This window comes from Triturus cristatus, chromosome 3_1 (genome assembly GCF_964204655.1).
Source record: "Triturus cristatus chromosome 3_1, aTriCri1.1, whole genome shotgun sequence".
In the NCBI taxonomy this organism is placed as follows: Eukaryota; Metazoa; Chordata; class Amphibia; order Caudata; family Salamandridae; genus Triturus; species Triturus cristatus.
The window spans coordinates 654585333-654611812 of NC_140583.1; the positions used below are offsets into that span (position 1 = coordinate 654585333).

The window sequence follows — 26480 nt, forward strand, 5'->3', positions numbered from 1 at the left end:
ATGAGAGGCACTACTGGAGGGTGATAAGGGAATCATTGAAGAACCCCAACAAAGATTGTCGTATCCTGGTGCATAGTTAGGTCTTCATTTACTATTCTTAAAAAAAAAAATACAATTCATAATATAATGATAAATTGTGTTGTAGACTGCACCATTGTTCCTAAAAAAAATGTTGGGGGGGGGGGGGGGGGGGGGGGGGGGGAGCCTCCCAAAGCCCCCTTTGTAGTGGTCAGGCCCACTCACTGTACTTGGGTTTTCAGTCTGGCCCTGGCAGGAGCCTCGTACTGCAAAATAAAACCAACCATCCAAAAGTTAGTCATGGAGATGCAGCACCAACCTTCCCACTAAAAGTGTTTTTTTTTTGCATATTCTTTCAATATAAAACACTAAGGGGCATATTTTCAAAAGAATTGGCCGAGCGTGTCGTTAGCCTCCTTGGCTTAGCGACATGCTCCGCCACTTCAGAAACACTGGGCTGCACCATATTTACATGAATATGGTCCAGCCCTGCGTTTCTCCCAGCGCTGGCGCTACATTTAGCAGTCTAGTGCTAATGCAGGCACCCTTGCAGAATAGTGCATGGGTGTCTGAGTGCAGGGGAAGATTAGTTATGTGCAGGAAGTTCCCCTTCTTTCACATGAACAATTTTGAAATGCTATTTTGTTGCTTCTATGTGTGCTGCCTAATGCAGCATACATGGAAGGTACACAACGCCTTTTTTTTTTTTTTAAAGTTTATGTGCAGGAAGGGTCACCTTCCTGAACATAAACAATCCAATGCATTTTGCTTTTTCCACGGGAAAAGGCAAAAACGAGGAGAAATAAAGCATTTCTGCTCATTTCGCCGAGTTAAGACCAGGTTTTCCATGGTCTTAATTTTGGTGCTGCCCCCTATTTACGCTGCCCTTGTAAATAGAGGGCAGCGTCAAAATCAATGGGTGTTGGGGTGGAACGCACACCGCAACTCCCACTGTCCACACCTTTCACGATAAGCATTGCGTGAAAGGGGGCCTTATTTATAAGGAAGCGTTAAGCCACAATAAGTGGCTTAACGCTGCCTTGTGAATAAGGCAAAGCCCCTATCGCCACAGGAACATCGCAAAAAGTGACGTTCCCATGGCGATAGGGGCTTGTAAAAATATGCCCCTAAAATCCTAAGTAATTCGAGTATTTGTTTTGTGTGCACACTTGTTTATTTTATTCGAATTACTGCTTTAATGTTTGAAATTTAAATCCTACAAATTGCTTGGTGTTCCCCGGCTTCCTGTGGTGAGTCAATGGGGGTCCTAAGGAGACAAAAGTTTGGGAACCACTGCTCTAGATTAAATGGAAGTTTTCTGTTTTAGATCCAGTCTCTCCTGCATTGTTTCGAGACTTGGCTCCAGAAGCGTTGGATGGGTAGATTTATGTTTCAGTGCCTAAATTTTTGGAGCAGAACCAGGCTTCTCTTTTTGTCCTCCAAAACCAAAAGTTTTGGGGCAGAGGGGACGTCTCAGCTTGAACGGGTACCGGAAGGCTTTAGTTGTGCTTTCGGTGCCAAGTCGGAGGGTGGGGAGGTGGAAACAATTTCGGTGCCTACCATGCCCAGATGGCAGTGGTGGCACGGAAGCCTTTTGTTTGGTGGAAGAAGGCTTTTGTGTGCGTAAAGGGGTTTGCGTACTCAAGGCATCTTTTGACCAGCTTGAACATCATGGGACTCCACTTTTAGTTCGGAATCTGAGTCTTGAACAGAGAAAGTCTCCTCCTCTTCAGCTGCTGACACTTCTCGGTCTTCCTGTTTGATATCTTGTTCTCCGAAGATATTGGGAGCGTCTTCAGTGCTCTACCTCTGTGTAGGGGAGTAGGATCTGCTTTACATGGGTACCCCCACTTTTTGCTGGTGTTTCACTGTTTTTCGACAGTAGTCTGGCTTGGGCCCTGCTAATCATTTTAGAGAGGAAGCAGCTAGGCTGGGGTCCTGGTTTCCATGTACATTAGGTACATCTCTAATTGGATTCTGGAGTGCCTTATAAGTCCCTAGTATATGGTAGCCTACCAGGGGCTGAAGCATGTATTATGCCACCCCTGGGAAGCACTCCAAAATGACACCACAGGTCTGCTACTGCAGCCTGGGTAAGGTGGTGCATGCACCCCTTAATGTGGTATAGGCTACCTATATCACTACCATTGCACACACGTATAAAACTTATAAATCACTCCTATGGAAGGCCTTAACAATCCTGAAGGCAGAGTGCTTGGTTATTATGTGAGAGGGTGGCCCTGCATGAGCAGAGCCCCTCTGCAGCGTTCGGAGTACTTCCTCTGATGCTGTTTGTGGTGCAGCCTGACCATATACTCTTAAGTGCATTATAACCTTGCGGTAAATGCTAACTTTGGACTAGCTGCACGGAAGGAATATGCTACTTACCAGTATGCATCTGTTCTTGGCATGTAGAGCTGCAGAGTCACACACTGGGGATAAGATCGCCATCTGGTGTTGGGCTCGGATGATTGCAGGTTGTTGTTGTCTTCGGAGAAGCCTTTGGTCACGAGGTTGGTGACTCCTCCCCTGGACAACAGTGCGCATGGGCATCCACTCCATCGGCAGATTGTTTTTCGCCATGTTGGGAAAAGATGGAGTATATAGAAAAGAAAGAAAGGATGTCCATGTGTAATGTCTAAGTAAGACGGATGCTGGAACAGATACAGGTCCCGGGGAGGCGGGCGGGCGTGTGTGACTCTGCAGCTCTACATGCCAAGAACAGATGCATACTGGTAAGTAGCATATTCCGTTCGAGGCATATGAGCTGCAGATCACACACTGAGGATAGATTATATAGCAGTGCTCCCCTTAGCGGTGGTCGCCTGTATCCGTTGCAGCAGTTTGAAATAAAGTTTTTAGGACAGCCTGGCCCACGGAGGCCTGTTGTTTGGCCTGTACGTCAACACAATAGTGTTTAGTGAAGGTATGCGTGGTAGACCATGTGGCTGCCTTGCAAATGTCTTCTAAGGGAATATTGCCTAAGAAGGCCATAGAAGCCCCTATTTTACGCGTGGAGTGCGCCCTAGGGGGAACTGTGAGTGTACGTTTAGCCTTGAGGTAGCATATTTGGATGCATTTAACTATCCACCTGGCTATTCCTGATTTGGAGATCGGGTTGCCTTTGTGTGGTGGCGCGAAAGCAACAAAGAGTTGTTTTGTCTTTCGAAAAGGTTTTGTTCTGTCGATGTAATAAAGCAAAGCTCTTTTAACATCTAAGGTATGTAGGGCCCTTTCAGCTACCGAGTCTGGATTTGGGAAAAAGACCGGTAGTTCTACTGATTGGTTAAGGTGGAAAGGGGAAATCACTTTTGGAAGAAATTTAGGGTTTGTCCTAAGAACCACTTTGTTACGGTGTAGTTGTAAGAAAGGTTCTTCAAGTGTAAGGGCTTGTATTTCACTTACTCTGCGCAGGGAAGTGATTGCGATAAGGAAGGCTACCTTCCATGTTAGGAATTGCAATTCACATTTGTGCATAGGTTCAAATGGGGGGCCCATGAGTCTTGTTAGAACCACATTGAGATTCCACACTGGGGCAGGTGGCAATCTTGGGGGAAGAATCCTTTTGAGACCTTCCATAAACGCTTTGATGGCTGGTACCTTAAAAAGGGACAGGTGTTGCCTATTTTGCAAGTAGGCTGCCAAGGCTGCTAGGTGTAATCGTATAGAGGAATACGCTAGGTTGCATCTTTGCAAGTGTAGTAAATAGCAAATGATGTTTTGGATGGAAGCATCCAATGGGTGTATGTCATTATTAGCGCAGTAGATGGCAAATCGTTTCCATTTAGCGGCATAACACGCTCTAGTAGTAGGTCGTCTGGCTTCTTTTATGATATTCATACAGTCTGGAGGGAGATTGAGGTAACCGAACTCTAGGACCTCAGGAGCCAGATCGCTAGGTTCAGTGTTTGAGGATCTGGGTGTCTGATTTCTCCATGGTTCTGGGTTAATAGATCCGGGGAGAGGCGTAGCTTTTGATGTGGAACTAAAGATAGTTCCAGAAGTGTGGTGAACCACGGTTGACGTGCCCAAGTGGGAGCCACTAGTATTAGTGTTAGTGACTGTTGTTTCAGTTTGCGTACCACAAATGGAACTAGTGGGAGAGGCGGAAAGGCGTACGCAAATCTGCCTGACCAGTTCATCCATAGGGCATTGCCCTTCGACTGTGGGTGTGGAAACCTGGCGGCGAAGGTTGGGCATTTTGTGTTTTCGGCGGTGGCGAACAGGTCTATGTCTGGTTGTCCCCACTTTTGGAAGAAGGGGAGTAGAACTTTGGGGTGTAGTTCCCATTCGTGGATCTGTTGTGTGTGGCGACTTAGGAGGTCGGCCACTTGATTGTGGATCCCTGGGAGATGTTCTGCTAACAGGTAGATGTTTTGGGGAATTGCCCATCTCCAGATTTGCTGTGCCAGTTGGGACAGTTGGAGAGAGTGTGTCCCTCCCTGTTTCTGTATATAATACATTGTCGTCATGTTGTCTGTGCGTATGAGGACAGTTTTGTTCTTTAGGTGAATTTGAAAGGATTTTAGTGCTAGGAACACTGCTAAGAGTTCCAGGTGGTTGATGTGGAGCAGTTTTTGTTGGCTGGTCCATCTGCCCTGAGTGGTATGGTGGAGGAGGTGGGCTCCCCACCCCGTGAGAGATGCGTCTGTAGTTAGCACAACTTGTGGAAGAGGCTCTAAGAACGGTCTCCCTTTGGACAGGTTGATGGTGTTCCACCATTTCAGTGATCGAAGTGAGCGACTGTCCACCAACACCAGATCGGTAAGTTGTCCGTGAGCTTGGTTCCACTGTTGTGCTAAGCATTCTTGTAAGGGACGCATTTGAAGTCGTGCGTGTGGGACTATGGAGATGCACGACGCCATCATGCCTAGGAGCTGCATGAACACTCTTGCTGGAAGAGATGGATGAGTTTGAAATTGAGAGATGAGATTTTGTATACTGGCTATCCTGGCTGTGCTGGGATAGGCAATGGCTTTGGATGTATCTATGGTTGCTCCCAGATACTGATGTAAGTGGGAAGGTTGTAGGTGGGATTTGGGGTAGTTGATAGTGAATCCCAAATCGTGGAGAGTTTGAATCGTGCGATGAGTGTGGAGAACGCATTTTTGGTATGTATTGGCTTTTATGAGCCAATCGTCCAGATAGGGGAAGACATGGATCTGTTGTCTTCTGAGATGCGCTGCCACGACTGCTAGGCACTTGGTGAACACTCTGGGTGCTGTTGTTACTCCGAATGGGAGAACTGTAAATTGATAGTGTTGCCCATCTACCACAAATCGTAGATATTTTCTGTGAGCGGGATGCATAGGGATGTGAAAGTATGCGTCCTTGAGGTCCAATGTGGCGAGGAAGTCTCCCTGTTGTAAAAGTGGGAGGACTTGTTGGAGAGTGGTCATGTGAAAATGATCCGAATGTATATACTGGTTTAGTAGTCTGAGATCCAGTATGGGCCTTAGTGTTTTGTCCTTTTTGGGAATGAGGAAGTATAGAGAATATACCCCTTTTCCCTGATGTTGAAGGGGAACTGGTTCTATCGCATGTTTTTGTAACAGGGATTGAACTTCTTGTTTGAGGAGAGAGAGATGATGCGAGGACATTGGACGTTGTTTGGGCGGTATGTTTGGGGGGGATTGTATGAGTTCGAGGCAGTAGCCAGACTGGATAATTTGTCTTACCCACCTGTCTGTGGTGATGGAAGTCCAGACAGGCAGGAATTGTTGGAGTCGTCCCCCGACCGGAGTGGAATGGTCTGGGGGGGAGTGGTGGCAAGTCACTGTTTGGTGGCTGGTGAGGTGCGGGTGTTGTTGTTATTGCCCCGTCCTCGACCTTTGTTATTGTTTCCCCTATAACCTCCCCGGAAGTAACCTCTGTTGGGGGATGTTTGTCCAGAATTTTTAAAGGTGGACGTGGTCTCAGTTGATGTGTTTTTGGAGCCTCCTCTATAAAAGGAGCGACAAAAGGAACCCCGGTTCTGTTGAGACTGCAGTGCTCCCATAGACTTGGCAGTTTCATTATCCTTTTTCATTTTTTCTAATGCAGTATCCACTGCAGGGCCAAATAGCTGCTCTTGGTTGAAAGGTTGAGCAAGAATTGCGGTTTGAACCTCCGGTTTAAAACCGGAAATACGGAGCCAGGCATGTCGTCTGAGTAAGACGCCAGTATTGACCGCTCTAGAAGCAGTGTCTGCTGCATCTAAGGCGCATTTAATGGAGGCATTAGATATTAATTTGCCTTCTTGGATGAGGTCAGAGGCCTGGGACTTAAAAGGTTCAGGCAGATGTTGCATAAGGTCCTCAAGTTGGTCATAATGCGCTCTATCATACCTGGCTAACAGGGCCTGGGTATTCGCAATACGCCAATGGTTAGCCGCCTGCGCGGCGACCCGTTTGCCCGAGGCTTCTAAAAGCTTAGACTCCTTGTCTGGGGGAGGCGTTTCTCCAGTTGTCTGAGAGTTAGCGCGCTTCCTGGCATTTGATACGACTAGGGAGTCTAAAGGGAGCTGGGCCTTAATGTATGCAGGGTCTTGCGGGGCTGGTCGGTACTTTTTTTCGATGCGTGGGTTGAGCACCCTAGCTCGAACAGGGTCCTTAAAGACTTCAGTAGCATGCTTTATAACCCCTTTGATCATGGGCAGTATGTGGACAGTCTTTTGTGACTGCTCAAAGGTATCAAGGAGGAAGTCCTCTTCAATGGCGTCTGTGTGCATTGTAACGCCGTGGAATGTTGCTGCCCTATTTATAAGTTGGCCGTACCCTAGGTGGTCATCAGGAGGGGAGGGCTTGGAAGGGTAGGTAGTGGGGTCAGGCATGTCAGGTATAGGATAAGACCAGTCATCCATGGGTGCTGGGTCTGGGAACGTAAAAGGGTCGTTTGGATCAGCAGGATCATCAAATAAATCAGGGTCCGCCCCTCCCCCTAAGTCATCATTATCATCCTGTGGAGGAGGTGAATGATAGGGAGATGGTAAAGGTAAAGGTAAAGGTAAAGGAGAAGCAGGAGGAGGAGGGGGGGACGGGTTAGGAGGTAAAACAGGAGAGGAAGGACGAAGTGGTGAAGTAGCACAGTCCTTTTTCCGTATGGGAGCTGGGGGAGGTGTAGTGTCCAGCTTCCGCTTTTTATATGGGATGGCAGTCACATGTCCCGTTTTAGGATTGATGTAGATCCGCTTCTGAGTAGGATCTGGTCGAAAAAGATCATCTGGCTCCGAAGGTGGTGTCTGTGACGTCCGCTTCGGGTCTTTATGAGCTTGTTTCGGCGGGGACGCAGTTTTCGGCTCCGATGATTTTTTCGGGTCCGATGGATTTTTCGGTGCCGACTGATTTTTCGGTGCCGACTGATTTTTCGGTGCCGACTGATTTTTCGGTGCCGACTGATTTTTCGGTGCCGACTGATTTTTCGGTGCCGACTGATTTTTCGGTGCCGACTGATTTTTCGGTGCCGACTGATTTTTCGGTGCCGACTGATTTTTCGGTGCCGACTGATTTTTCGGTGCCGACTGATTTTTCGGTGCCGACTGAGGTTTCGGTGCCGACTGAGGTTTCGGTGCCGATTGAGGTTTCGGTGCCGAATGAGTTTTCGGTGCCGATGGACTTTTAGGCATCGATGTTGAAGAACGTTTCGGTGCCGGTGGAGACTTCGGTGCCGAGGAACGTTTCTGTGCCGAAGGAGATTTCGGTCTTGGAGCCTGTTTCGGTGCCAACAATGAGTGTTTGGGTGCCGAGGGTGTTAAAGGCACAATTAGGTGAGGTTTGCTCGAGCCCGAGCCACCCGCAGGCTTAGATGTCTTCGGAGCCGGGCCCGAGGGCGGGGCTTCTGAAGAGGATTTCCGGTCGCGACTGGGCCCAACTGGCGGAGTCTTGACCACTGCTTTTTTGGATGGGGCAGGGGCAGGGGGGGTGGTACTCACACGCTGCCCTGGAGTGATGAGGTCATCGGAATCGTCGGCTTCGGACACGATCTCGAGATCTTCGGTGTCGTCTTCGGGAACATCTTGAGCAAAGATGTCCTCCGGTTCTGGAGCTGGTTTGGCCATAATATGGCGTCGAGCTCTTCGGTCCCGGAGGGTCTTCTTCGAACGGAAAGCGGAACAAGCTGGACAGGTGGACTCGTTGTGTTCCGGCGACAGGCAGAGGTTGCAAACCTCGTGGTGGTCACTGTGGGGGAACTTCGCTCCACACTGGGGGCATTTTTTGAAGGGTGTCCTGTCCATCAGCCGCTTCCGGAACCGGTCCGAGTTGATGTCGACGTCGATGGAATACAAATCAAAGAGTTAAATCGATTGCTGGAAGTTTTCTGCTGGAGCGGAAAAAAGTTCATCCGAACCCAATGGCGGAAAAAAACAATCTGCCGATGGAGTGGATGCCCATGCGCACTGTTGTCCAGGGGAGGAGTCACCAACCTCGTGACCAAAGGCTTCTCCGAAGACAACAACAACCTGCAATCATCCGAGCCCAACACCAGATGGCGATCTTATCCCCAGTGTGTGATCTGCAGCTCATATGCCTCGAACACATGTGTTTGGTGTCAAACACTTTGGAATATTAAATCCTGCACTGGCATCAGTGCGGGTTTAATGTACAATGCACGACAGAGGGCATCTTAGAGATGCCCCCTGAACCTAATCTACAATCCACGTCTGGTCTGAGGGGCTGCCTAAGCTGCCACACAGCAGACATGTTGCTGGACCCCTGGGTAGAGAGCCATCCGCTCTCCTGGGCCTGCAACAATGCACATCCTGGGCACGGTGCTAGAATTCTTCCCACAGGATGCTCAAGGGAGGCTTCAAAGGCATACCGCCTTTGTAAGCTTCTCCAGGCCACTTGCTGTACTTAGCAACTGGCCCCTACCGGTTCTAAACCCCCACTCTGGCGGGGAGACTGGCCGGAAACCCCAAGGAAGGACAGGGGGTGCGCCAGCCTCCGCCAACCCCACCCCTCAGGTGGGGGGAGGCGAGGTGAAACACATCCCTGGGCTCTTGCAATCATGAAGATGGGGAGCCCTGCCCAATCAGGACTAGGCCACTGCCCCCCTCCCACAAGAGAATGGCAGGAAAGGGGGTGTACCCACCCCAGGACAGGGACCCAGTGGTCCCTGCCCTTTACCTACCTGTAACGTTCCTAAATTTAGTATTTAAGGGCACCCTGAACCTTCTTTCCTTAGATTCCAAAACGGCAAAGAAGATCAAGAAGAAGGAGACCTGCTGTGCAGCTGCTAAGAAGAGGAAGACACCAACTGCTTTGGCCCCAGCCATACCGGCCTGTCGACCCTCAAACCTTGTGTCTGAGCACCTGGGACTCCCACGAGCAGTGGCTCTGCTCAAAGCAAGTATCTAACCCCTGGCATCAGCCAGTAACCGCACACTCCGCACCCGCCAAGCCTGGCCTGTGCTGGAGTGGACAAAGACCCCGAGGACGCCCCCCCGGCGACTATGACCCCGAATCCGGCACCCAAGGACCCACCTAGACGCTCCTGACGCCTGCAGCCTCAGAACCAGGGACCCCCACCAACCGCGATCAACAGAGGGTAAGATTTCCCAACACCGAAAGGCACCGCTGCACCCGGCGGCCCCCTGTGCCCGACTCCTGGGTACCTACCTATCCCCTAAGTACCCAATTTACCTCTCGAAGTGGTGGGCACACCTGAAGAATCTTCGTCCCCGAGCTTGCAGCCTTTGTTCGTCCTTGAGCTTTCCCATTGCATTCCATTGAGCGCCTGAAGGCTCAAAAGCACCCTGCACCCAGCCGCCCGAGTGGCTCTGGCAGTGCAACTTCTACTCCTACCTACTTCCCCATTTGCCCTGAGCAAGTGACCAGGAGCCCAGCTCCCACAGCAGCGTGGCCTGCTAGTCAGCAGCCACCAACCAAGGCCCCCTGCCTCCCATAGGATAACATTGGTCCTAACTCACTCTGCATCCGGCTGCCCCTGTGCCGCTGAGGGTGTAACAACTGTACTTACCCGACCCTGGGAGTCCCCAGAGTCTATGCCCAGAACCTTAACTCTGCCAGACTTTTATCCAAAAGCTGATAACTCACTTTTCTTCCATAGGGTAACATTGACTGGTTTCTCTTGAAATTTCTTCTAAGTGTGGAGTTTCTAAACTTTAAAATATTCACCTAAAATCTACCGAGTAACGAAAACGGAAATACTCACCTGCTATTAGGAGAGATCCCAGTGCTGGATCTTGGTGCCCAGTGCTGACCCTCAAAAGTACTTACGACCGTTCTTACAACTAACTCAATTATCTCCCATAGGAACCCATTGACTGTTTTTCTGTGAAATATCTTCTAAGTGTCGATTTTTGCAAACTACAAATATTCTTTACAAATCATACCAACTGTGAAAACGTAATTACTTACCCGTTTTAGATAGATGTTCCAGTACTGAGCCTAGGAGCCCAGCACTGGATTACAAAAGTAACAAGAACATACTTTACCCGTAACTTGAATTTTCTTCCATAGAAACCCATTGACTGTTTTTCTGTGAACTTTCTTCTAAGTGTCGATTTTGCAAACGTATAAATATTCGTTACAAATCGCCTGTATAACTTACAAGCAGTTTCTCAACTGCTTACAGGTGGTACACTCGTGCTGGATCCAGGATCCAACACCGACCTACAAAAAGTAACCATAACCCTACTTACCTGCTAAGTGAATTTCCTCCCATAGGATAACATTGGTAATTTGATTAGAAAAAGTTTGTTAACTTTTAAAATAGCAAAATATTGCTTAAAAATCACAACAGTAACTAAAACGTATTTACTCACTTGTTTCCAAGAACTGTCCCAGGACTGAATCTAGGATCCAGTCCTGGAGTTAGAAAAGTAATCCTGAAAGTAAATCGATTGCATATAACTTAAAATTCTTATTGAGCTCAATGTATTATTGGGTTTGAAATTGTGTTGCCTATTGCAACAAACTAACGATTGCATTCCAAGTCAATTGCCTTTTGCAAAGTATTTAATCATTCTGAGAAAGTATATTCTGATACCTATTGTTGGTTCTAAAATAAAACAACCATATATTTTTATATACAAACCATTGGCCTAGAGTTCCGTTCTTGAGTGTGAGACCAGTTGCTGACTGAGTGTGTACAACTAATGCTTTACACTGTCCTCTGATACGGTCTTACTGCTCGACCAAGCTCCCACTTTAGAGAGTAAGGTTATATCTAACTTTAGCCTCTGCCAAACCTCTGGGGACTGTGGACTCTGTACAAACTGTACCTATTTGGGAACAGTATAGACAGAGCCAATTACCGACAATAGTCCAGTTCAAACCGGTTGCAGGGACTACCTGCCCCTGCTCTGGTGCAAAACTGGTCAAAGGAAATGGGTGTAACCATCCCTCTTTCCAAACACTCCCATAGGTGGGTCCCCAGAGTATGTCCAACCCTCTATCTTAGTATAAGTATAGGAACCCAGTCCTTGAGACTTTAGATTACCCTGGACGAAACTCTGCAACATATATCCTGGACCTTAGGTGGATTTCCAGACTTCCCCGAGGCTTGCCTGAGTCCACAGCAAAGCTGAAGCCCGTGGCTATCGTGGGTGACGTGGAACCGTGACCCCTGGATACCGTGAACTTTTGCCGGTACAACATCTTCCTGGTCTTCCTCGAAGTTGTGCTTTGGGCTCCGAGTAGCCCCAGCCTTGGGCACCTACAGCACCGAAGATCTCTAACCTCCACTCCACGAGTGACCCGTGGGCCAGTTTCCAGTGCGACTGCTCGAGGCTCCTTCGCGATCGCCTGCCCGTTGGCTAGTGGGTCTCCACAAAGGCAACTCCTTTTCTGCTTGGGCATTCCTGGTTGCTCCAGACATGCCCCGACTTACCCTCGCTGGGTGAGTCCCCCAGACCTTGCTGGACTGCACCGACGTCTTTCTTCTATTTCCACTTGACTTGCCCGTTGCCAAGGCTTGTTGGGCCCATTCTTGCCGCCGACACCGCAGCACTCGACAGACTTCGTGGGACAGCTCGAATCCAGCTCCTGGTCATTGTCGACACCTCCTGGACCTCGTGGCTGAAGAGTCAAGACACCCGTCAACTCACCTGAAGCATCAGACATCTGTGGGCATTGGACTATCGAGCCCCTGGTCACTGGTAAGTGGTAAGTGATCCAGACTGTCTCCTATGCTTTCAGGTTTCTTCCATCCTCGATCCAGGCTTGGATCTCTTCGGACTCTTCTCTTCACGGCAGCAGCACTTCTTTGCCAGCTTCCATTGAAAACAACGCCACGACCCGACACCAAAAGACACCTATGCACCTGGCTTCCCTGGGTGAGGTAACTCTAGTACTCTGGTGCTCCCGTGGGTGTTGGCCCTAGACACCTCTAAGTACAAAGGGGTTTGCTTGTAGTCATCCTCTAAGTGTCCTTAACTTGTAATTTTCCAACCGCGACTTTCCCCATAGAAGTCAATGGCGATTCGTACCTGTGTTTTAACACTGCACGCGTCCTCCGTGGGTTCTCTACGTCACTACCTTGGGTGGTTTCTTGGGGACCAAACGCTTCTAAAGGCTCTAGGCCTTGTGTCTAGTTTGGTCGTGGTTCTTATACCACTTTATTGATATATGGTTTGGTACGCCCCTAGGGCCCAAACGCGTATTTGTGCTTTTACTGTTGAATACTGACTTGTAACTTAAGTTCTTCGAACTCCAGCCTCAAAGAAACTAGAGGGTGCGTTTTATCTTAAATACATATATTTTGAATATATACCTGGTGTGGTTGTCCTTTCATTTGGTCATTCAAGGGATTATAGACGGGTAAAACAAGCTGCTTTACATTCCTTCAACACTTAGCTTAAAGGCTGCTCTCCATAGCTACCACTAGGATAGCTTTCAATAAAGGTTGTCTTTAACCTATCACCATAAGGGGTTGTTTGGACTGGTACAGGGTGCCCGCTTTAATTATTGGACAGCATATACCAGGCCAACTTCTCACACTCTGCATCTATTTTCATCAGGCCAGATGGGCCCACAAGGTCTTCTTGGAACGAAATGACTGACAGGCGTCACAATCATCTTCTCTGTGCTCCGGGGAGAGGCACAGATTATAGACTTTGTGAAGGTCTGTGCACGGATACTTCGAGTGGCACCGAGGGAAGAATTGAAACTGAGTCTGTTCCATCAGAAGATTACTCGATGAAGTTATTGTCGAGTGGAAGATACCTTAAACGGGCTAAGCCCAAAGGCCGCAATTGGCATTTTCCGACACGACTAGGAAAACTTTTCAGATTTTCAACATGCGAGGGATGGGAAGCACATTCAAACAATACCAACAAGGGTAGAGTGGATTACGCACCGAAGGGATCCTGAAAAACGGTCTTGAAACAAAGAGCCGCAATACACGTCCGAACCACATGGCAGAAAGAAAACAATCTAACAATGGAGTTAATGCCCATGCGCACTTCACCGAAAGCAGGAGTCCACTTACCTTGTGACTCGAAAAGACTTCTTCGAAGAAAAACAACTTGCAAATATCCAGACCAAACACTAGATAGCAGAAGTATGCAAATCGTGTGTATCTACAGCACATATGCCTTAAACAGTCTTAAAGACATTTACTGCTTCAACTGCACAACAGCTAGCAAGCAGGTTAAAAAACTAAATATGCTAAGGTAGAGTAGTTTGTGGGGTTACTGCTGGAGAAGGGAGTGATGCAGTAAAGACCGTGCTAGGACAGGCTACTATATTGCAATGTATGATCCTGAATAGTACAGTTAAGAGTGACAATCGATGCCATTTGTTAAGAGGTAGTAGAACAGGGGTACTCTTAACAATACATGTGCTACTGAAAGGATTCTCCAGGTTAGAAAGCAGGCATGAAGTGATGCAACAGAAGGGGACAAAAAAACAGTTGTGTGGCTCCTACTATTGGGTCAGTCTGTGGACGAAACAAAATATATTTTGTGTTGCTGTTGTGCCAGAAGATGCATATTAGACAATGGACTTCTGAGAACGTATGCATTACTGACAATTGAGACATTTAATGTGACATTTAGTAACATGGCGTAACTTCTTAGAAATTAGATCACCCTGCTCTGCCAAAGGGCCACAAAAAGGGGCATTAGAAGTGGATACAGAATATAATCCAACATCTGAAATGCCAGGAGCAAAGATAAATGCCAAAAGCAAAGACATTACCAAATCCAGGACCAGAGAGAATTCTGGAGTGCTTCTGGTTTTTAGGGGTAGGGCAGGCTTCCTGTTCAGCTGCTCCTCAGTCAGCGGCGGTACATGCTTGATGAAATAATACCTATTGGAGAAACAAATTACACTAGTGATGGACGACTGAACTGAGTAAGCAAACAAATACTGACCAATGCACTGTAAAGGTTCTCTACTCCGCTTCAGAGGGCTAAGCAGCTGGGTCCAAGTCCTTCAAGACCAAAGCAGATTTTCACAATACACCACACTTATGTAACTTTCTTTGGCATTTGGATTATTAATGAGCAAACTTGATATTTCCTTCTAGGCAAAGCACTGCTCTTTCAAGTAAAACATTGCAGCTTTTAGAGGAATTAAAAGCACTCAGACAGACCTTGATTCAACTTATGGGCTCAATGCAGTTCATATAAAGTTTATTCAAACTCATTTCAAGCTCGCCCACAAGTATACATTTCATTTATGTCGAAGGATTAATTGACTGTGTCCTTTACTCCCTGGTGGAATTAGCAAACTGCCTGGTCTGTCTGAATAGACTATTTACATTTTAGCAATTTCAAAACTGTGAAGATGCTTCAAATATTTATATCAGAATGTAATTTTTTTTTTTTTTTTTAATTAGAATTGCTTACTGATTAGGCACATTGTGCATAACTCTTAAGACAAAAGGGTCTCTGATACTATTCTGCCAAGAACAAAATGTTTACTTACTGGAAGAAGTAGTTTAGCAGCTTAAAACGTTTTCAGGCTTTGCATGCTCTGCATGCTCTGCATCGCTCTACTATCTAGGGATTGGGTCCAGAATACTTTAGTCCATTGTTGGTTTGTTTGGAATCTGTTAACATTTGGTGATCTGTCTGTCCCCTTGTGATGTCCGACATGCGCCCTCAAAGCCACTGTGCATGGCGAAGGGATATAACGCTGAGGGAGTGGTCATCAAGATAAAGCCAGATGTACTATCACCGAAAACTGAAAACTCCATCAGTTAACATTAACAAGCATTTGCAATGCAATTTGTCTCGCATTTGCGAGAGTCTAAGCTATTGGCATTGTAAATGACAATGCTTTTTAGTTATGCTTTTTCAAAATCAACGCATATATAAAAGGCATTGCAATTTCTAATGCCAATAGCGCAAACTCTCGCAAATGCGAGACCACTTTCATAGTGGCTGCGCCTCTTTCTTTAGTCGCTGCTCGCAGAATTCAGGTGCAGCGAGCCGTGACAAAAGAAAGGGGCATGGCCCCCATTTAAGTGAAAGAATGAGCCGCTTTTACGCAAAAAAAAAAACATTTGTTCACATACAATTTTTTTTTTGTTGTTGTGAAAAGTGCCCCATGCTGTGCTTGCACTTAATGCGTAAACTGAAAATGTGCTTAGCATAGTGCGTCACCAGACTGCCTCTAGATATAGAATACAACACTTAACAGTGCACCTACAACAATCCAGGGCTATTGGCTTTGTCAATGGTTCTAGTGGACCGTTTGGCTGATTGGACTGCACACAGGCTGGCAGGCCGGACATGTCAACTACTATATGTTCCCAATAACCATCGGTGATGAGGTGGTCGGCTGTGGGGAAGCACGTGCCAGTAAAGCAGACGTTGCTGTTCGGTTCTCTGGTGCCCAGGGTAGCGTGGGTCCAGTATAGTTACACACAGGTTGGTGGTGCTGATCTGCCTTTGGTGGTAATCCCGCAAGTTGGTGGTGCCGTGAGCTGTATCCGCTCACGTGCAAACTGGAGTTGCGGGTCGTCTGGTGACCCGCAGCAGCACTGGTATGCAGGTGGCAACGGTGTCTCACCACATTGGAAGGTCATGACCATGCATGGCATTGGGGTACCCTAAACCACTGCGGACTGCAAGGGGGCGTGCTGCAGTCTGTCACGGTTCCATGCAGTGATGGGATGCGGCCAGTCACTGCTTCATACCGCGTTCAATGCTGCTGGTTGAGGGTCTATGTAGGATGATCAGTCGATGAGTGACCAGGTACGGGGCTTAAGTAATTGCCGTACCTGGCTGATAGGAGTCGCATTATCCGAAATGCAGAGCGTCGTTGCCGGGGTCTGTAGTTTTCTGGAGATACCGCATTGCAGCAGCCCTTCTGACCAGCCACAGTGAAGGCGCGCAATTGCCGGCATCCTGCGAGTGCTGTGGCCAGCCACAGTGAAAGCGTGCATGGCCCGCTGCTAACAGAAGCAGCCGCCATTGCTGCCGTCCCGCGAATCCTGTATACATTATGAAAATAGTTCTCCAAAACACTAATGAAAGCTCCAGAGTTAGGACACATGCAGGGCCAGTCCACATGGGATTTAACAGAAGACAGGGAGGCAAAAAGGAGGGACTAATAAGCCTATCATAAATCAGAAGTCAACATTTACAAAGAACAATGGCACAAGCCAATAAAAAATATGGGCAGATCTTCAAGTCCATTTCTGAATACAGCATGCCTCGCAGAGCAGCACATGCGCTGCCCAGGCTCGACCTAAAAAACACATGTCATGTAGCCAAAAACTTCAGGCTTTTAATCTCACAAGACTGCCTCGGCACTGGAACCCTTATTGACCTAAGGAAAAATTGTAAACAGATCGAGTCTCATGGGTCCTACCAGAAGCTCAAGAGTTGATGTGCTGCATCTGTAGTCCACACACCTGTACTGTGTAAAGGCTGAGTTCCCCCATCTAGATTGGAAAACGTACATGGTAATGGTGACTTGCGAAATGGGATCCAGGAAAAGACTGCCCTGCCACAAATTGCTGATGTGTCACCACTGCAGACAGCAATGGGTGCTGGCTGTTACCAACACTACATCTTCCATCTGACCCTCTGCTTGTGACAACTGTGCCGAGAGGCACTGTTGCAATGGTCAACTCTGTAGCCAGGATTGGGGTCCTACAGCGATACACAAGGCCTTCATGCCCAAGAGGCGCGTTACAGTTCTAACTGAGGCAACATGGCTAAAAAAAGAGGTACAAGATGGTCAAAGGACACTACCCTTTAAGGATTTCAACAGGTTTTGCAGGCAACTGAATTTAAAATTACTCCTAAAAAGTGTTGGATCTACAGAGGTGGGACTTGGCCACTTTTATGGCTAACCCAAGACTGTAGAAGTTAGGTGGTTGCCTGTGTGTGCTTTAGGCAGAGATAAGGGAACACATGGATTTTTGTAAACATACTTTATTAATTTTTCCCTTGCCGGCATAAATTACAGTGTGTCAAAATCAGTTTCATAACATTCCCATCCCAGCAACCATTACAAACATACAATGCAGGGTCACACAAATTAAAATCTACAGTACTTATCGGCAGTCCACCCTTGCAGTGACTGAGAAAAATTGAAGAATCAGTGCGCAATAAAAGAAAACAGTCCTCATTACCTAGTAGCTTCCCTGAGCCATAATTGCGTTCTAACTTCACATCATTACTAGTCTAACTAAACTCCTGTATCCCCTGTATCCCCCCTACCCCTCCCTCCCCCTCAGGCATGTCACATTTAGTCCTGCTAATACCCTCAATATACATCTGGTATGCATAGGTGTCGCCAGTCCAACAAGGCTAGTAGTGAGATCGGTTATGCGGTGAGTGAGTGAGTGAGTGAGTGAGTGAGTGAGTGAGTGAGTGAGTGAGTGAGTGAGTGAGTGAGTGAGTGAGTGAGTGAGTGAGTGAGTGAGTGAGTGAGTGAGTGAGTGAGTGAGTGAGTGAGTGAGTGAGTGAGTGAGTGAGTGAGTGAGTGAGTATCATGTGAGTGTTAGGGGTACAGTGCCGCTGCTCTCGGGTGCTAGCATTTCAATTTCCTATCGCCGGCGCGGGAATCTCACTGTCTTATTTATATAATTATTTACCTAACTAGGGTGACCATCATAATTGGACTTAGTTTTTTAGTACTCCCTTGTGTAATTAGTTGTACAGAGTTTGTTCACCTTTTTGTAGAATACACCAATTGTCACTTTGTCACTTCATTCACCAAGTGACTATAATTATGATCACATGCGCCGTTTTTTAATAAGGTTATCGGACAGCCTTCATGTCATGATCTAAAAAAGAAAATGATATATTTTTTGTCTGTTTCAATTTTGCAAATATGTCAAATATTTTCTCTAGTGAGATTCATTTGTTTTCTCTATTGTGTTCAAGTGCACGCTGTTCTTCAATTACTTAATTTGTATTATGTATTAAAACCACAAAGAAAGTGTTTGACCCGACGGAACTAATTGTTACTTATATTGTACACGCCCAGGTTCTTAAAGGATATCGGGTTACCCCATTGTTTTAGATTTTGCATGTGGAAACCAATGCAGCACGCATGGGCCCATTGCCAGTTCCAATTCTCTGTCCGTTATGGCGATCAACAAGGACTACCTCAGTCCAATAAGGAGCTAGTTGGGGGCACCACCGGAACATGTGGGGAAAGTCCGCTCCCTCCCCCTGGCAGCGCGGGCATTCCTCCGAGTCAGTGTCGGTTTTGATCTTCGCTGGGGTGAGATAGGCTCTGTGTAAGATGAAAAAGTGCCCTAGTTGGAAGCAAGCGTTCCTGGTGCTCTTCCATGTTCTCTCCATTATCTCGGCCTAGGCCCTATCTGGTATCTCTTTCCCCATGTCTGTCTCCCATTTGCCCTTAAGGACAGCTAGGGGTGTTAACTTTTCCTGCGTCAGAAGCTTGGACAGGCATGTAACCACTTTAAACTTTCCCGCAGCAGTTACCATATATTGACAGCCCAAGGAGGTGCCCGGTTCTGTCAGTCCCTCCTTTGTGTTCACGGATAGCGGCGGTAAGCACCGCATGGAGCAAGAAGTACCCCCCCCCCCCTAAATCGAAACGCTCCTGCAAGTCGTGAAAAGGCAGCATGTTACCATCTTCATACAGATCCCCAATGGTAGTCAACCCTTTCTCACTCCAGTCTACTAAAACACGCCAGGAACCCCCATGGGGCAGCGCCTCGCACATGGATAGCGGTGTATCAGGGGCATATGGGACTGCGTTGCTTGCTCGCTTGAGGCTCCATTTCCAGCACTGCCTTGCTGTTTTAAGGTCCACTGGGAGGGTACCAACCCGGACCGGGAGGTCCAGTATGATTCGTGAGAGTAATCCCAATGCCGGGGCCCGCAGCCGTGCCGCTATTCGTTGCGCAAGCCATTGCAGCTGAGCAGCTATATAGTAGGCTTCAAAATCAGGGACTGCCCACCCTCCTTCTGACGTCAGACACATTAAAACAGTCACAGCCACCCTCATTCTACCACAGGAAGCTTGTGACCATGGATGTGAACTGTTCAAAAATCCGCGCTGGGAACCAACCCGGCAGGGTCCCAAAGTAATAATAGCCTGGGGAGGGCCACCATTTTAAGTAAGGCCACTCGCCTAGCCACAGACAGCGGAAGTGTCCCTCAAAACTGCTCGCCAGGCCTATCACTGCTCCAACAATATTACCCTCTAACATATCCTCGCGTGTGTGATCGATCTTAACCCCCAAGTACGGGAGGCACCTGAATTCCCACTGTACCCCTGCTATGTCCTGCAGTCCATTTTTATTTCCCATAGTATGGAACATCCATGACTTCGCCCAAATTACTCTGAGTCCCGGCACCCCTCCCAGTTCGTGTAACAATGCCTTCGCCCCTAGGAGTGCCTGCCCCGAGTCTTCAAAGAACATGAGCAAGTCATCAGCATATAGGGCTATGTGAAGTACCTGGCCCTGAAGTCCTTGGTAGTATCGTCCCGTCCTGGCCTTCACCACCAGAGGTTCTATGGCCTGCGCAAAAAGGAGTGGAGACAGCGGGAATCCCTGTCTCGTGCCCCGGCCAACATCCCAAGCGTCAGAGATCAACCCTCCCGTCCTAACCCGTGCAGTGGAACAATTGCATAGTAAAGCCATCCATTCCAAAAACTTGTTCCCCAGTCCAAGTTTAGCCATGACGTGGAACAGATAGGGCCATTCAAGGCTGTCAAGCGTTTTTTCTAGATCGACAGCAAATACTGCGGCTGGGTCTTTCAGATAGGAGTCTGCTTCTAGAATCTGCAGTAAGCGCCGAATATTTAAGGCCATATTCCGAGTAGGAATAAACCCAGCCGGATCCTGATGTATTATGGTCGACATGAAAGGTAGTAGTTGAGTGGCTAATATGCGACTAAGATTTTGTAGTCTGTAATAAGCATGGAGAGCGGGCGGTATGCAGACCGGTCCCATGCCTGCTTACCAGGTTTAAGGAGAGGGATGACAACCGCCTCCCTCGTCTATACTGGGAGCTGGCCCAGGTGTTTCGCATCATAATACAGAGCTAACTATCATGGTGCCAGCAGCTCCGTATAGGTTAGATAAAATTCTATTGGGAGGCCGTCCGTCCCCGGTGTTTTATTCCATGCCATATGCTTAATAGCCGCTCGCACTTCCCCCCCCAATCTCAATACCTCTGCCTAACTACTCCCCCTGTTCATCATCCAACCGTGGGAGTTGGAGCTCACGTGTAAACCCAGTCTAGTCATCCTCCATCTGGGTCGCCTTGCTCCTATATAAATCCTTGTAGTAGTCGTAGAACAGCCCGTTTACACTCTTGCGTATAACAAATGCCCGCCCGGAGGTCCCGGATCTACAGAATCGAGCTTCTGCGCGACGGGTTAGCCAACCAGGCAAGGAGAGCACCGGATTTGTCTCCCTCTATGTGGGTGCGTGCGATGTAAGCTTTGTAATCAAAACATCACAACCGCTCCACCTGAGCCGCTACCGCCTACCATGCCCCCTCTAGCTCCCCCAGTTAATCCGGCCTCCCAGGTCGATCTCTCTCCGCATCCCGAAGGTGCTATTCCGCTTCTCCCACTTCCGCTAGCAACACCCTGCGTACGCCCACTGTCTCATCAATGCTACAACCTCGAATCACCGTTTAAAGGCGTCCCACTCCACAAATGATGTTGAGGCTATGCCCTCATTATCCCTAAAGTATTGAGTTATGTAGGTACCCACCGTGGCACGAAACACTTCGTCCTCCAATGCCTACAGGCGCATTTGCCAAGTTGGTCTCTTGGCCCGCACCCACGACCATTGCATCCGGAGTAAAATGAGGTTATGGTCTGACAATGTCCTAGCAAGATACTCACTGCCCTGTACTCCTGCATGCACGTCCGGAGTGTATAAAAACGCATCTAAGAGGTCATGTAATGCAGAGAAAAAAAAGAGAAGTCGCGCTCCCCAGGGTGTTGTGCCCTCAAAGTATCCACCAGCCCCCAACGGTTCTGCCAATTCCGCCTCGCCTCCGCAACCTTATGGATGGGCGCACTAGTAAGCGGGGGTGCGATCGGTCCAAGAGCACATCTGAGATGCAATAAAAGTCCCCGCCAATCAATTCTGGGCGAGTGAGGTATGGTGCTAATTTCCCCAACAAATGCAAACAAAAAGGCAGGTTGTTCCGTATTGGGTTATATCACATCTGTCCAGTTTCCCAAGCACCACTACATACCTACCCTCTGGGTCTATAAGCCGTTCCCTACACTGAAAGTGCACCCCCGCCCGCATCCAAATCAACGCTCCCAGAGCAAATGCGGAATAGGCTGTATAGAACACCTGGCCACGCCAGCGCCATTGTAACGCCGCTCCTTCCTGCACCTGTAAGGAATATGCTACTTACCAGTATGCATCTGTTCTTGGCATGTAGAGCTGCAGATCTACACACTTTTGCATAGATCGCCATCTGGTGTTGGGCCCGGATGTTTGCAGTTTGTTTTTCCTCTTGGAAAGTCTTTGGAAGTCACGAGGTCGGTGACTCCTCCTTTGGTTCGTATTGCGCATGGGTTTCGGCTCCATCCTCAGATTGTTTTTCGCCAGCAGGGAAAGATGGAGCGTAGTAATAATAGTAAAGAAACCAATGTGTGTTGTATCTAAATAAGATAGACTGGAACGGATGCAGGTAGCCGGGGAGGCGGGTGGGCGTGTGTAGCTCTGCAGCTCTACATGCCAAGAACAGATGCATACTGGTAAGTAGCATATTCCGTTCGAGGCATATGAGCTGCAGATTACACACTTTTGCATAGACTATATAGCAGTACCCAACCCTAGCGGCAACCACCAGTATCCGTTGCAGTGGTTTGGAATAGTGTTTTTAGTACAGCCTGGCCCACACTAGCTTGTTGCTTGGTTTGCACATCTACACAGTAATGTTTTGTGAAAGTGTGCGGTGTTGACCATGTCGCTGCTTTGCAGATATCATCTAATGGTATGTTCCCTAGAAAAGCCGTAGAAGCCCCTATCTTCCGTGTAGAGTGGGCTTTAGGGGGGGAACAGATAGCGTTCGTTTTGCTTTGTGGTAGCAAATCTATATGCATTTTACAATCCACCTAGCTATCCCTGATTTAGAGATGGGGTTGCCTTTATGTGGTGGAGAGAAAGAGACAAATAGCTGTTTGGTCTATCTGAAAGGTTGTGTTCTCTGGATATAGTAAAGTAAGGCCCTCTTAACATCTAGTGTGTGTAGAGCCCTTTCTGCAACAGTTTGAGGTTGCGAGAAAAAAAACGGCAATTCTACCGATTGGTTTAGATGGAAGGGGGAAAATGACTTTGGGTAGGAATTTTGGGTTGGTGCGGAGGACAACCTTGTTCTGGTGCATTTGGAGAAAAGGTTCCTGTATAGTGAGTGCTTGTATCTCACTGACCCTTCTAAGGGAAGTGATGGCCACCAGAAAAGACGTTTTCCATGTGAGAAATTGCAGTTCACATTTATGCAAAGGTTCGAAATGCGGTCCCATTAGCCTTGTGAGAACTATATTTAAGTTCCACACAGGTGAGGGTGGTACTCTGGGTGGAATTACTCTATTGAGGCCTTCCATGAAGGCTTTGATGGCAGGCACCCTGAAAAGTGATAGGTGCTGTCTGTTTTGTAGGTAAGCAGCAATTGCGGTGAGGTGTAACCAAATGGATGTATATGCTAGGTTACACCTTTGTAGATGGAGCAAGTAACACATGATGTGCTGTATAGATGCATCTAGAGGGTTGATTGTGTTATGGCAGTAAACAACAAATCTTTGCCACTTTGCAGCGTAGCAGGCCCTAGTAGTAGGGCGTCTAGCTTCTCTGATAATGTTCATGCAATCAGGGGGAAGGTTAAGGTATCCGAATTCTAGGATCTCAGGAGCCAGATCGCAAGGTTGAGCTGAGCTGGGTCCGGGTGCCTGATCTCTCCATGGTTCTGGGTTAGGAGTCATGGTGAGAGGCGTAACTTTTGGTGTGGCACCACCGAGAGTTCCAGCAGCGTGGTGTACCACGGTTGTCTGGCCCATGTTGGAGCTACTAGGATGAGCGTGAGGGAGTGCTGTTGTAGCTTTCGCACCACTAATGGAATTAGTGGGAGAGGTGGAAAGGCGTACGCAAATTTGCCTGACCAGTTCATCCATATCGCATTGCCTTTGGACAATGGGTGTGGGTATCTGGCGGCGTTTTCGTGGGTGGCGAAGAGGTCTATCTGAGGATACCCCACTTCTGAAAGAACGGGTGAAGAACCTGTGGGTGAAGTTCCCACTCGTGGATCTGCTGCGTTTGTCTGCTGAGCAGGTCTGCCATGGTGTTTGACTCCTGGGACATGTTGGGCTAGGAGAAAGATTTTGTGTGGAATTACCCATCTCCATATGCTCTGTGCTAGTTGAGAGAGCTGTGGAGTGTGTCCCCCCCCGTTTTTGAATGTAGTACATGGCAGTCATGTTGTCTGTGCGAATGAGGACTGCATTGCCTGAAATTTGCGTCTGAAAGGATTTTAGGGCTAGAAAGATTGCCAGTAACTCCAGATGGTTGATGTGGAGTAACTTTTGTTGCGGCGTCCATGTGCCCTGCACTGTGAGGTGTAACAGATTAGCTCCCCAGCCGGAGAGCGATGCGTCTGTTAGAATTATTTGTGGAACCGGGTCCAGGAACGGTCGACCTTTGGAAAGATTTGTGGTGTTCCACCACTGCAGAGAGCGATGGGTGCGACCGTCTACCAACACCAGATCTGTCAGTTGCCCCTGGGCCTGGTTCCACTGGCGTGCTAAGCACTCCTGGAGTGGACGCATCTGGAGTCTTGCATGAGGTACTATGAAAATGCAAGAGGCCATCATTCCTATTAGTTGCATAAAGACTCTTGCTGGGAGAGAGTGTTGAAGTATACATTTTTGACGCAAAGCCTGGATGCTTGCAATCCTGGCAGGATTGGGATAGGCTATGGCTTTTGAGGTGTCTATGGTGGCACCGAGGTATTGCTTTGTGTGGGATGGTATCAGCTGGGACTTTTGGTAGTTCACCGCGAAACCTAGCTGGTAAAGTAGTTGGATTGTAGTGGCGGTGTGGTGTACACATTGGTTGTAGGGCGGGGCTTTTATTAGCCAGTCGTCCAAATATGGGAAGACGTGAATGTGCTGTCTTCTGAGGTGTGCCGCCACTACTGCTAGGCACTTGGTGAATACCCTTGGGAGCACTTTGAACTGGTAGTGTTATCCGTCCACTACAAATCTGAGGTACTTTCTGTGAGCATGGTGTACCGGAATGTGAAAGTATGCGTCGTTCAATTCCAGTGTGGTGAGAAAGTCGTTCTGGGAGAGGAGCGGAAGAACCTGTTGAAGGGTTACCATGTGAAAATGGTCCAAATGTATGTATGTGTTTAGAGGCCGGAGATCTAAAATAGGTCGTAGAGTCTCGTCTCTTTTTGGTATTATAAAGTACAGGGAGTAGACCCCTAAATTTTGCTGATTAGCGGGGACTTGTTCTATGGCCTGTTTTTGCAGGAGGGAGATTACCTCCTGTTTTAGTAACGTGGCATGTTCTTGTGACATTGGGCGTTGCCTGGGTGGAATGTTTTGGGGGGGGGTAGATGTTCATTCTAGGCAGTACCCTGAACGAATAATTTGGGCCACCCATTTGTCTGAGGTGATGGTCTCCCAGACGTGAAGGAAATTTTGTAGCCTGCCCCCGACCGGAGTGGGATGGTCTGGAGGGAGCAGGGGGAAGTCATTGGGTAGGCGGTGTGGCAGAGCGGGCGGTATTTGTTTTGCCTCTGCCTTTGTTATTGCCTCTATAGCCGCCTCCTTGATAACCCCTTGTGAAGGTGGACTGAGGAGGGGATTTGTAGGACGTGGAGGCGCTATCTGAGGAGTAGCCTCTAACCGTGCCCCGAAAGGAAGAGCAGCGAAAGGAGCGCCTAGGAGGGTGTGACTGTAGGGCTCCCATAGATTGCCGTATCGGTGTCTTTCTTCATCTTCTCGAGGGCCTCATCTACCTTTGGACCAAATAAATGTTGTTGATCAAATGGATGGTTTAATATGGAGGCTTTTACCTCCGGTTTAAAGCCTGAAACACTTAGCCAAGCGTGGCGACGGAGGAGGACACTAGTGTTGATGGCCCTGGAGGCTGTGTCTGCCGCGTCTAAGGCACAGCGTATAGAGGTATTAGTTATGGTTTTTCCCTCTTGAATCAATTCATTAGCCCCATTTTTGTATTTTTCTGGGAGATGGTGCATGATGGTTTCTAGCTCATCATAATGCGCTCTGTCGTATCTGGCCAATAGCGCTTGAGTGTTAGCGATACGCCATATATTGGCAGCCTGTGACGCAGTGCGTTTTCCTGACGCGTCCAGGAGCTTTGATTCTTTGTCAGGTGGTGGTGCTTCGCCTGACGCCTGGGAATTTGATCTCTTCCTAGCCGTGGATACCACTAGGGAATCCAGTGGTGCTGGCAGGATCTGTGGGGGCAGCTTTATATTTTTTCTCTATGCGTGGGTTTAGGACCCTAGCCCTGACTGGGTCTTTAAAAACCTCTGGCGCATGTTTTATTACCCCTTTGAGCATAGGTAGTATAGCAGTAGACCTATGTGCAGAGTCAAAGGTGTCTAGGAGGAAATCTTTCTCTACTGGGTCAGTATGGAGCTCTACCCCGTGATAATGTGACGCCCTCTGAAGTAGGTGGTGAAAACCTAACGAGTCTTCTGGTGGGGATGGCCTGGATGGGTAAAGGTCATCTTGTGGGATGTCTGGATTGATATAATCACCCCATGGGTCTGGGGATCCAGTAGGGGTGGGGTCTTGTGGCACATCTGCTGGGTAGTAGTATGGGTCCCCCTGATCATCATGGTCTGGAGACGGGGTCGGAGAGCGATGAGGTAGGGGTGGAGATGGTGGAGGGGGCGGAGGTGGAGAAGGCACTCAAAGGGGAGGTAGCACAGTCCTTCCTCTTTGGAGGTGGAGGTGGAGCTGGTTTGTCCAAATGTCTCTTTTTTGAAGACAGTGCCAAATGTCCAGTTTTTGGATCCTTGGTAAGTGTCTTTTGCAAAGGATCCGGTGTGAATAGTTCTTGCGACACTG

The 26480-nt window shown here is 48.2% G+C and overlaps 1 protein-coding gene across 3 annotated transcripts in view; it reads right to left on the bottom strand.

Moving 5' to 3' along the window:
- Positions 1–26480, bottom strand: part of CTDSPL2 (CTD small phosphatase like 2) — a 471093-nt gene that overhangs the window by 289535 nt on the left and 155078 nt on the right. For all 3 annotated transcript variants that reach the window (XR_014978858.1, XM_085644683.1, XM_085644684.1), the window contains exon 7: positions 14160–14271. Coding sequence is in view for 2 of the 3 variants with exons in the window: in XM_085644683.1 (XP_085500809.1) it covers positions 14160–14271 (112 nt within the window). In the remaining variant the exon portion in view is untranslated. The remainder of the gene's footprint in view (positions 1–14159; positions 14272–26480) is intronic.